This window comes from Colius striatus, chromosome 5, assembly GCF_028858725.1.
Source record: "Colius striatus isolate bColStr4 chromosome 5, bColStr4.1.hap1, whole genome shotgun sequence".
In the NCBI taxonomy this organism is placed as follows: Eukaryota; Metazoa; Chordata; class Aves; order Coliiformes; family Coliidae; genus Colius; species Colius striatus.
The window spans coordinates 27,198,360-27,211,697 of NC_084763.1; the positions used below are offsets into that span (position 1 = coordinate 27,198,360).

The 13,338-nt window shown below is 37.0% G+C and overlaps 1 protein-coding gene across 1 annotated transcript in view; it reads right to left on the bottom strand.

The window, feature by feature from the left end:
* Nucleotides 1–13,338, bottom strand: part of HDAC9 (histone deacetylase 9) — a 387,397-nt gene that overhangs the window by 88,137 nt on the left and 285,922 nt on the right. Inside the window, exons 18-19 of the mRNA XM_061996670.1 lie at nucleotides 3,228–3,283; nucleotides 2,898–2,985 (exon numbers count right to left, since the gene is read on the bottom strand). Of these exons, the coding sequence (XP_061852654.1) occupies nucleotides 2,898–2,985; nucleotides 3,228–3,283 (144 nt within the window). The remainder of the gene's footprint in view (nucleotides 1–2,897; nucleotides 2,986–3,227; nucleotides 3,284–13,338) is intronic.

The window sequence follows — 13,338 nt, forward strand, 5'->3', positions numbered from 1 at the left end:
TATGAAAACAAGTGGATGAGGGGACAGCGTATACCCTCAGCAAGTTGGCTGATGACACCAAACTGGGAGGACTGGCTGATTCCCCAGAAGGCTGTGCTGCCATTCAACGGGATCTTGACTGGCTTGAGAGTTGGGCAGAGAGGAACCTCATGAGGTTCAACAAGGACAAGGGCAGAGTCCTGCATCTGGGAAGGAACAACCCCATGCACCAGTACAGGCTGGGGGTGACCTGCTGGAGAGCAGCTCTGCAGAGAGAGACCTGGGAGTCCTGATTGATAATAAACTAACCATAAGCCAGCAATGTGCCCTTGTGGCCAAGAAGGCCAATGTTATCCTGGGATGCATCAAGAAGAGTGTAGCCAGCAGGTTGAGGGAGGTTCTGGACACCCTCTACTCTGCCCTGCTGAGGCCTCATCTGGAGTCCTGTGTCCAGTTCTGGGCTCCTCAGCTCAAGAGGGACAGAGAACTTCTGGAAAAAGCCCAGCACAGGGTCACCAAGATGATCAGGGGACTGGAACACCTTTCATACAAGGACAGGCTGCGGGAACTGGGGCTGTTTAGTCTAGAAAAGAGAAGACTGAGGGGGGATCCTATTCATATTTAGAGATATCTAAATGGTGTATGTAAGGAGGTTTGGGCATCCCTTTTTTCTGTGGTATCTAGCAACAGGACAAGGGGTAATGGGATGAAGCTGGAACACAAAAAGTTCCATTTAAATCTAAGAAAAAAGTATTTTACTGTGAGGGTGACGGAGCCCTGGCACAGGCTGCCCCTGGAGGGTGTGGAGTCTCCTTTCTTGGAGGTCTTCAAGACCCGCCTGGACATGTTCCTACGCAACCTGATCTAGGTTTACCTGCTTCTCCAAGGATGTTGGACTAGATGATCTCTAAAGGTCACTTCTAACCCCTAAAATTGTATGATTCTATGACGATTACTCTCAATTTTAACTAGAATACAGTTTAATGTGTGGGATTATATATTACATTTTAATATTTACATTGTAGTAACACGTATAGTTGCCAACCTGCATGGGATCCTGCTGTGCTAGTCAATATCAAAATACAGTCTTAAAGATTCATTTCAAATCTAACATCTGTTATTCCGTCCTCTCTTCTAGATGCCCAAAAATACATCATCATTAATTCGTTCATTCATTCCGTTTTGTGATTTATCCATAGTTTGCATACATTAGAAATTTTCCATATTAATTTTTGTACGTCATTACACTGACCATGGAGCAGTCTAGAGACTGGACTGCAACTGCTACAGGAATGAAGTAATCTGCATCAGTCATATATTTCTCCCTTTCCAGCAGCTGAGCTATTCTGGACAATGGGATAGAGTCAGAGAGAGGCTGAGAGGTCCCTATCTACTTTCCTGGGTAAGGATGCGCATCTTCCCAGGTAATCACTTGCACAGGAAATTATTTGCACATTTAAACTTGCCTTGAAAAACTGAAGCTGAATTCCTAAGGGCTTATTGGATAAGTAGCTCAAATAAAAGTGATCTCTTTTCTCAACAAGGCAAATTTAGCACTTACTGTCAAAAAGACTTTAAAACATTCACAAAATGTAAACTTTGAATAGGCTTTTCTTGTTAAAAACCAAGGATAAACAAAGAATTCACTTTTGGCCAGCATTTACAGTAGTAAAACTCAATTAAGTGTAAGATTCACGTCAGCAAACAGATACAACAGTGGAAGTGAATTTTTAAAAAATTGTTATCTGTTGCAGTTTATAATCATGTTTCTAAGTGATAGAACACTCAGACAATTATTTGAAAAACACTCTAAGAATATATAACCTACCCATATATTTGTTCTACAACTCATTTTTCACTTGCCATTCTTCTCCCACACTCCCCCTTTCTCTGCTTCTCTTCAACAGCCAGTACGTGTGTTTAACTGAACAAAAGTGCTAGATGGTAAGGCCATGACTTCACAATAAGATTTAATTATGAGTGCAGATATGAACAAGATTTAGACTATTAAGCCCTGTACTTCAAAAACCCTTTAACATATTTTGTCTTTAAATCTTTTATCACCTGCAAAAATTAATTAAGTGCAGATGTAACAGGTTAGGTTTTGATGCCAGGGTTCATTTCCTGTCTATGCTTTGTCAGACACCCTATTACACCTCCTCATGAACTGTAGGAAAACAAAAATGGTACTCATAAATCAGCATTCAACTTTCCTTGGGCTGTGCACTGGGCTGATCCTTTAAGTGCGAGGCAGAGCTCCAATTCATTATTCATGAAAATAATATAGACAACATGCCAAATGTCATCTGCATTTAAACAATCCATTTGTTAAATATATTAAGTATTGTGTAAGAATGCCTTCTATTAAAATACAAGACTAATCCAATGAAGTGGATTTTTAATCACGTAGTTTTCCTTCAGGGAACAGTCAAAAGCTAGCATACATGACTTGAAAACTTCTTTGAGGGAATGACCTGTTGATTTGTTTAATAATATCGAAGTTACACAACAAGTTGAATCCTTGCTAGCTGTGGGAAGTGGCCAATTTTGTTACCAAAGCAACAACATTCTTTAAATCACATCTGACTATTTAAAGTTTATATTCTGTAGGGAAAAGTAAACTTGGGTTCTGTAGGGTTATTTTAACAGTGGAAGTATCAATTCATTTAAGGACCATAAAAGTTGCCCTGATCTGTGCCTTCTTCTCATTAAATTGCAGTTAACACCATTAAAGTGAAACATAGATGTTTATGGCTTCAGTACTGCCATCCTGGCTTTAATGAGTTCCCAAAATCAGAGGAAATGCACACCTTTATTACTTGTAGGTATTACAAGCAGGAAAGTCTGACGTTTAAATACAGATTCATTGTCTTTTATCTAGATGCACTGAAAGTGCAATGCTTGCCAAGAATACATACCAGATCTACAATCAATATCTTGCCTATATTTAGCTTGTCTCTCAAGTATTTGGCAGTAATTGCAATCGAATTAAAAAAGCAGAAACCCCTGTGGAATAGAGAAGAACAGAAATAAGAAAGCAAATCAGTCAGGAAAACAGCTATAAATAATGTTCAGAGCATTTTAAAAAATGCTATATGATCTCTGAGGCCATAATTCTGCTTCTGGGAGTACCTAGAAAGCCTTTTCAGTCATCTGCTAACAATTACAGTTCTACAGAGACATTCACAATGCAGGTGATTGCCAGTAACCTTAGTGCTCCAAGATGGGCAATATTCCCTGGTACTTACATGGCTGTTGATTCTTCAGCATGATGGCCTGGGGGCCTTACAACAGCAAAGCCATTCTGTAAGAGCAAGATAGGTTTTCAATTATCTGTTTAAAAAAATATTTGACTCAGTGCAAAACAGAGCAGCACGCAGACTGGATTGAAATCTATTAGAGACTCTTGAGCACTTTTTCAGTCCAATCACCCTTTCATAGCACTGCCAGAAATAATATATTTGAGAACAGTGGTGTATAAACTTACATAAATACGCACATGTACATACATACATGCACACACAACGTGAGCTAAAGAGGAGGACAAAGGCAGGATGAGAAAGTCATTTTATCAATTCTGATGTCTAGAATTCACATTTAAAATGAAGGAGACCACTGATCCATTCTTGATCTAAATTTGTGCAATGCATTGCTCCAGCTTGAGATTCTTCAAAATAAAAGTAACTTGAGGTATATATCTGACATGATTAGTCAGTGTTGACCCTACCTTATGTATGGACTAAATGATAAATTCAGACACAGATCCGAGTGTAATTTCTAACAGTAGAAAAAGAATGAGAGTGAATATCCCATATCTCTGCAAACCTAAATTAAACTTGGGAACCTGCCACACATGCAAGTTTAATAGATTCCCTAAAGTCAATTTTTAACACACATTCTCGAATTGTATATAAATTTCATAACATACAGCACTAGGATCACTAAATCACTGATCAGCTTTGAGAGCCACTGAAGATAAAAGAAAAATTTCCAGTGTGGGTAAGGTAAAGGAAAAATGTAGAAGTATTGGCAAGGTAGCTCTATTCAGAATGTCAGATTATGTACTTAAGAAGCAGTGTCCCATCAGGATGTATATCATCTCAAATTTATCTTACAACAGTCAGTCTCAGGAGTAATGCCATTACTTCAGCAAATTTATTCTTTATTTCAGCTACTCAAGACATGCTCTTCTATTCAGTTACACATTTGACATCAAATGAATGACAATACACACATAAAAATAAGAAATTACAATCTCTGCATATCAACCAAACTTACATTTTCACAGAAATACCATGTGTGTAAGTACGGCTACAAGAACAAGCAAATAGTTTATTTTCACAGAGGAGAGATGAAGAAAGAGGACAGAATATTTCTAGATTTTAATAGTCAGTATTGGAGTAGTCCAGTTTCATACACTTCAACTAGTTAAACATCAATGTTTCAGGCTTTACGCATCTAAACAAATATGATAATCATCAAACTTTCACTCACACGGATGTAAATAAGGAGAATCAATAACTATCATTGTCATGATAGTTAATAGAGTTACACTACTGCCTGTGAAATCTATTTATTTACAATCTTATGACTATGTGTTTGCGTATACCTGTGCAATTGTCTACCTATGTTGTTTCACTGGCATTAACTTATAAACAAATACTACCAGGCTATCTCATATAATTTGCTACTAAAGGTAATTCAAGAGGCTATCTGCAAAGTTTCGTGAAGCATGACCAAAACTCTATCAGACTGGAGTAAACTTAAACTACAATGCAAACAAAGCATATCATTAAGAGTGATTCTTCTGGCTATCATTTAAAGAACCTGTGAGATTTGCTATCATGCCTTATTTTACATAAAATGTCTACATTAAAAAAAAACAAACAACACAAACCAGCCAAACAAACAAACTTATGACAGAACAAATATATATGTTCATATTTAGGCAGCCATTCCTGGAGGTGGAATATGAAGTGTCTATAGACGAAGCACACCATCAAAAATAATTCAGCTTGTGGACTGTATTATTTTTCAGAACCAAACAAGCTTTAAACTCTTCGCTAAAACCTGATTCTTTTTCCTCCTGAGTGTTTGTTACATTATTATTTCACACAAAATATGACTTAAAGAATTCTGTGAAGAATTCTTATGTAGTGTATACGAAAAAAAGTGCATGCCTATGCTGAGGAATGCACAGATAACAAAGTGAAAAGACTCAAAGAGGGTATTACTAGAGAGAGAGAGTGCATCATGCTTACAGTTGTCCCTGCCCAGCTCACAGCTCATTATGATGCAACACTATCAGCATCCTAAAAGATCAATGCAATTAAGATGATTATCACTAGGAGGATTTCATGGGGCAATATAGAGATGGAAAAAAATCAACAATTCTGGTTTTGACAACGTGACAGTTACAGTGTAGGCTTATCTTTTCTGTTCCCATATCTTGACAAGACTGTTTTGGAAGTCCTGCTTTGTTACAGCTAGCTAATTTTTACTATCAGTGCTTAACTATTACAGTTCTCCATGAGCATGCAGGACATTCTTACCAATGTTGTAACCATTTTTAATGTGTTTTTCCATTGCAAGAAGTTCAGTATTCACCTGGGAAATTTAATTTTTTTAAAGTACACCACATATGTTAGTGATGATAAAGCATATAAATATAATAAATTTTTCTCGAACACCAAAAACTAGTTACAATTGCGTTAACAGCAACTTTTGTGCAACTGATAAAACACTTCACTCTTCCTACTTGCTACTTTCAAACTTTGTGCAAACAGAGTTAACATAATGGAACTTGAATTCCTTCATTTAGGCAATATTTAAATACCACACAATGAGCGTAGTACAGTGGACAAAAAGGCAAAAATCTACTTTAAAGACAGAATATGTTGCAAATGAAGCCAACACACATCAATTCAAAGCATTTTTGTACAGTCTTATTTATACTAGGATACAGACACCTCTATATGTAGACAGAACATGAAACTGAATGACAGACATGAACATTAGAAAAAGGATTCATGTTTGTGCTGTTGTATGATTAGCTTTAGTTAAATTTGGGGATAAAGAGTAAAGTCTAAAATCTGTGTACATCTGAGCAACAAACAAAGAGGAGTCTGCCCAAATTCATCACAAAAGATCCACTGCAGATAGACTCACTTAGTTGGGTCTTTAGTGAAAACCAAGAAAAAAAAGTTAGTCTTTTTCCACAGTAAGCTGAGTATTCTCTTCCTTCATGACTCCAAATAGATAGTGGGATGTTTGATTTCCAAAGAACAGAGGTGTGAATCCTACTACAGTCTTCCGGTCTTTGATTCTTTTCTGTATTGTGTTAGGTTACAGTGTTGGGCTGCATTATGCTTGGACATCTACTATACCTCTCCCTGAACCCTTTCAAGACAATACCATAACATGGATACCATAACAGTCATGCCTTGGGGATGACTGTTTACAGTAGAGTTCCAGTGGTGTTTCTAATATACAAGGAAGTAAAACTAGATGTAGGCAATTTTTTCCCTAGACCACAAGTAGTGACTGTGACAAGATGTGAATCACTACTCCCTTCACTTGACAGTGAGGAGCTTGTTCTGCCCAGATTCTAGGTGGACCAAAAGTCACCCAATCAGTCTGGCACTGCAGATATGCTGGGAAGCCTGTCTGAGAAGCAATTCATACTAGCTTCAGTCTAGTACTACTCTAGTAAAATCATTTGGCTTTTTGTTGACTCGAAGTAAAGCCAGTCCCATGTCAGAAATAGTAGGCTCTCCAAGAGCACTTTTTTAAAGAGTAGAGAACTCCTTCTTGAATATGGGGTTGAATGTATAAATATCCTTACCATACCTCTTTAGATTATGTTGTCTACAGATACGGAGACACATCTTTTCAGTCTAAGTGAGCTTTCTAACAATAAGTCTGGAGTCATGCTCTTCCTCAGCTCTTATTCAAACTTACGAATCTTAATTATATCCTGCAGAATAGCTGTCCTTCAACGTGAGACAAACCACTGCTACTGAATCTCAAATTTAAGATGACAGATTTATACAGACCTTGAAAATTGATTGCTTTTTAGCTTTTATGTTGAGATGTAAGCCCCTGTAGGTCAGAGCAATGCCATCTAACCCAACTATTCAAAAGGTAATGGGCATTATTTGAACAGAAAAGGCTCCATCTGAACATATGAAAATGCTTTTACTGTGAGGGTGACTGAGCAATAGAACAGGTTGACCAGAGAGGTTGTAGAGTCTGGAGATATACAAAAGACATCTGGACATAGTCTTGAGCAAATAGCTCTAGGTCACCCTGCTTAAGAACAGGAGGTGGACCTGATGTTCTCCTGAGGTCATTTCCAACATATACTGTTCTGTGATTCTATTTGAAAGTTCATAATCTTTGAAAAAAACAAAACAAAACAAAACAAAAGACTTTCAGGAAAATGGGTGTCATATCGAATGATGAGTAAATTTCTTGGCAGAACTTTGCCCTGTGCACTAGCTAATTGCAGCTGCACACAGCGTTCAGGTTTCTCAGCAACCTCTGTGTATTTCATATGGAGACCAGGTAGCTAACTCAGGATCTGGATTCCACACTTGAAGCTCAATACCCTAAAGTCAGATTTCTATTTTCTACATGTCTAAATCCTTTATTCTCTCTAGCCCTTAGCTCTGAAATTTACCAGTGCTTAAACATGGCATTTTTGGACATTCTCTTGTTTTTAATGGAAAGCTTTTATTTTTGCTTCAATGTGCACAGGCTTCAGAATGAGAAGTAAATCACTGAAGACTTAATTTCTTTGCAGAAATGTCTTCAGTTATTATATAGAAATGTAGCCATTCCTCCTATAATAATTTATATTCCTTATGTTTTATATATATATACAACTTTGTATCCTTATACAGTTATATAAAAATATGGTTATTTGCATTTAAAAGGTGCTCTATACAGTGCATCTGACAGGCCACAATCTCTGAAGAGGCCTTAGTGACATATTTAGCCCTATTGTCTCTGAGTTAGTTAACTCATACAATAACAAACATCAGGCCTGCTTAAAGCATTGGCTGCCTACCCTTGCAACTGGTACCCTGAAGAAGACAACCATATTCTTACCAGTGCCACTTTTATTGTAACATGATCCCAGGATATGCCATTCAGCAGAGAGGGTAAGCCCAAGAGTAAGTGATGTAAGGTCAAGGCATTCCTCAGGTACCTGTTTAGGACAATTTTACAAGCTATTTGTACTGCTAGAGCAGGAGCCAGTATCTGGCCCTGGGGGTCCATGAATGCAGTGAACAAGAACCCATGATTTAACAGAGCTGTATTAGAAGCACATAGATTTTCCAAGAAAACAGTATTGGACATGAGGGAACACCTTTTTGTCTTACAGAGGAAGTGAGCAGAGGCCGAGAACACAGAAGCAGACATTAAATATTTAACTCTGCGATGAAAATAATTTCCCATCTGCTTTCATGAAGGCCTAAGAGGATAGCACCAGAAAATGCACATGAAAAGTTGAAGGTTGCAGGCTAACATATACAACCATCAGGGCCTGTTTAGCCACAACTAGTGTTAGTTACAACTATATTGGGAAAGAAAGCAGACAAGAGTTTTAAGAATAAAGTGGTCATGGAGATAAGCTATGTATCACACATATAATTAAAATTGTACTACTAAATGAAATAGTAACAGTCTTTCAGCTATAAATATAACCATAATTACTAGGATAAAGTACCTAAGAGATGGTTCCATATGAAATTTTCTAATTTTGTAACGTTGTAAAAGCAAAGGATACAAACTACTATATAAAAGACTTCACTGGTGTCTTTAATTGATGGGTTTTATTTATCATATATTTAATAATAGCAAAATAATCATTCATTTGTTACTTGTTTTTTACACACTATACGTTGTTAAAAATGCTGTGCCTGGGCATGGAAAAAAACATCTCTTTTTGCAGCTGTCACACATCACTCAAATTTTTTTAAGGCAAAAGGCATTTGTTATAGGGCAGAGAGTGAAACAGGGGTAGGGAAGACTCCAAAGGAGGTGTAAGCACCAGTCTAGGAGGCACCTGAGTACAGAGCACATCTCAGGAAAGGAGATTTTTGCAGGTAATCAGAGGAGCTGTGTGGGGTTTTCTGTTGTTTAGGCAGGCATGGAAATTTGCTGGCCTGAAGCTTTACTGGAGAAAAGATGCTATGGGACTGCAGAGGCATTTGGTTTCAGCTCTTTTAAAAAATTATGTCTTTAGAAACACCATTCTAGTTTTTGTTCTAAGAAAACATAACAGTATTGCTGTGAAAGATGGCTGGGTGATTTTTAAACAGAATACTTTTAAGACTAGAAAACTAAGAGCTTGGGTGGCAGTGGTGAGGTAGTTGATTAAGTTAATTCTGTTTATTCACTAGATTAGTACAATTTACCATGTGATGATTTCTCCATAGCCCTGTGTGATGAAGACCTTGAGACCAGGAATAACCAAGCTCATTTGTAATGAGAGTTTCAAGCTCAATTGAAGTTATCCATGGATTATATGGAGACACTAGAGTAGAAATGACCAAACACAGGAGGTTTGTTTTGGTATTGATTCAAACTGACATATCAGAAAGAACTATCCCATGAACATATCAGATTCTGGTTCAGAGGAAACTAATTTCAATTGCTTTCATACTCTTAAATGACCCCTAACTACCAACAGGGCAACTTTACACATGTGTGTAGGTACACACATGCATATCGTAAGGCAGAGGAAGGAATTGTGCTTCACTTCATTCAGCTGAAGTGGATGTTCAAGGCAGTCTCAGACCACACTTTAACAATGTGCCTTTTTTCTTCAGTGTTCTTTTGCAAAATTGCTTCCTAATTCATTCAAACTTTTTAAAACTACGGAATAACCATATAAATCCTGCCAGCTCTTGAGACTTCATTGTGTATGTCTCTTCTGTTCCAAATTTGTCAAAATAAAAATATACGGTGCTTACACATTTCTATCATGGAAAAGAGTGCTGCCATCACCAACATTGACATATTTAAAGGATATGAAAAGTAAAATAGACAGTAATCCTTATTATGAGTATTGTACTTAAAACAATTCCAGCTTATAATAATACTGAATAGGGACTTCTGAGGCTGAATAAAACCATTTCAGAAATGTTCCTTTGAATTTTCAGTAGTTCCATGATCTATTCTGGCACCAAGTTGCCCGTGATGATAGAAAGTCATCTCCCATTGAAAAAAAAAGAGGTCCTTATTAGGTATACTCTTTTTAAATTATGTTTTACACTGGTATAATATTTTTTCCCACCAGTCAATTGTAAGATATTAAGGAACAGCCAGAGAAATGTACAATTTGTTTTCAGAAAAGAAGTTATGACATATTTAATGTATACGAAACAGCACACAACAACTGTTCCAAGAACTTATAATATTTTTGAATGACATTATTCAACAAATTGTAATTATTGTAAAGCTACTGTACTAACACAAGCAAAAATTTGAATTCAAACTTATTCAATGTAGTATTAATAATTTAATAAACACCTAATATATAGCAATAAAAAAGGTGGCAGCATCAGCATTGTCCTGATTTTGGCTGAGACAGAGTTGATTTTCTTCCTAGTAGCTGGTTCAGGGTTGTATTTTGGATTTAATATGAGAATAATGTTGATAACATAATGATGTTTTAGCTGTTGCTAAGTAGCACTTATCCTTAATCAAGGACCTTTCAGTTTCCCACGTTCTGCAAGCAGGGTAGTGCACAAGCAGGTGTGAGGGAGCATGGCAGGACAGCTGACCTGACCTAGTCAAAGGGATATTCCATACCATATAATGTCATGCTCAATATATAAACTGTGGGGAGTTGGCCAAGGGAGCCAGCTGCTCCTCAGGGACTGGCTGGTCAATTGTCAGGTGGAGAGCAATTGCACTGTGCATCGCTTGTTTTTCTTGAGGTTTTTTAATATCTCTTTTCCTTAAATTTCATTACTTTTATTGCTACTTTTATTATTGTCATTATTATTAATAATAATTAGACTGTTCTTATCTCAACGCATGAGCTTGGGGCTTTTTTTTCAGTTGTTCTCCTCATCCCACCAAGGAGGATGGAGAGGAGTGAGCGACTGGCTGCATGATGCTTAGTTGCTGACTAGGGTTAAACTGCGACAAGCATGAATAATGAAAAATGGAAATATCAGTATGCTAAGCTCTCTCAGAAAAAACAGTAATTTTACAAGATAAATCCTAAAAGTGAGACTGTCTGCAAGCTCTAAGAGTTAATGAAATGGGAAACTCGAGAGAGATCACAGATGCAGATTCTCATTTTTTTCTGAGACTTGTCTAACGTGGAGTTTGGACAATCTCTGTACTCATCCAGTTCAGCAGCAGGAGGGAAGCTTCTGCTTCACGGGATAACCAGGTGCAGGGAAGGGGAGAGACTCTTTGTGCCTAACTGCCTGTGAGTGAAGCAGCACACTGGCAGGGAAGGGAGACCTAAGCTGAATGTCAGTCATGTAAGAGAAGAAGCTTCGCCAGGCTGGGAAATAAATCAGAAGGCAGGGCAGGACAGCACTCCCAGTGTCACCAAGCCATTAGACTATGGGCTCCTGAAATCTGCCTCGTTATTGTAGAGCAGTGACAGAGACACTGTGAGTATTCCTTTCTAGCACATCTTTATTTTCCTGTGGCAATGCAAGAGAGAAAGGAGATGCTTAGGAGATGCTTCCAGAAAAGAAATGCTTTCTCTGCAGATTATTTAGGGCCCTCTTTCTGAAGGTGCAGTCACTAGATAAGAGGCTAGAGAAAATTATTTCCAAGTTCACAAGCTATACTGCAAGCAACAAATCATATGCAGAGTACTACCTGTATTTCTTTCCCAAGTCCCAAGGAACAATATATCATACAACTTCTCTTATACATTAAAATTATTTATTGGTTATAGCTAATGACTATGATAGAATTCCACATACTCCACTTTTCTAAAGATCTCTGGTCAGCCAGTAGATTACTAAAAGCCATTCACAAAAATCTTTTGAGAATTCTGTGAAATGAGAAGAAAAGATAGATGCAGAAAAGCAGCTCGATAGGGAATCTGTGGCACCAATTCCATATAACATCAATATCTCATCATACATCAGCAGATTTCCTAAGTTATGAAAAGATTTTTTAAAACAATCTTTTTAATGGTTATGGTACAATGCTTAGATCACCTATTATTTTATTGCTAAGATGACATTCATCATTGTAAATAAAACCATGAAAAAAGGAAAAGTATAGCATTCAACTCGGTATAGCATCAAAATGAGTGCTCATTATATTATTAAACAATTCCAAAAATTCCTTAATTTTGATGGTTTGATATAATCAAATAAAATCCATCCAGATTATGTCTTCTCAGATAAAGGACAATTTGTTCTGATTTGAAAAAAAAAACCAAAAAACCCCAACATCGCAGTAATTTACTATTACGGCAGCAGTAGAATTTCAGTAAACTCTATTGCTTTACATCCTTAGCATATTGATGCTTTCTCCATTAGTCAAGAAGATCAAAGAATTTTGACGTCTCTCAAGGGATTTGAACTACAGTGAAGAGAATTCTTGACTCCTGGTCAGTTTTGAACACTGTCCAAATCAAATGAACAAGATGTTGCTATTCTCAGATGAGACCTGTGTGAAACGGGATTGATACTCAGGAAATTCAGAATAAAGAACCCTTTGCTTTGACTCATGCCCAGCTCTGTAGTCAACCTCTCAATTATCCTGCAGACTTTCATAATTTATTTTGTAGTCTCAACACTTTTCTTGCCAGCATGTACCTCCAGTGCCAACCGATTAATATCACTCTATGCCATAGCAAGTAATATCAGTAGAGACCATGAAATAAACATAGAAAGTGAAATACCATGTCTTTCTGAAATGGACTTTAAATGTCAGATGCAAATTATTACAGTTTGTTTGCAATTTACATTCGCTACCTTCCACACTCTAGCAAGGCAGGGAAGACATTTATCTTCACTGTTGTAAATTATTTCTTTTATACATCAATTGAATACATGTCCATAAAATAAACTACTACATTCATTTGAATTTTAGGAAAACCACATGAGACTTTTTATGTGTTTAGACATCAGACATTTTAAAAACAGATTCACCAAGCTCTAAGAAATATTTGGATTGCTCATGCCCAAATACACTGACAAATTTGACAATTCTTATGTCAGAAAAGCACTTGTTAAATGAATGATCTCAGTTCTTCATTCCTGAAGCTTCTTATCTCAGACTTTGTCTAGTCTAGATAATTTTAGTCTGAGGTTATCCTAATATCACCATTGCAGTTGCAGAAAAAAAGGTATCTGTGATTCT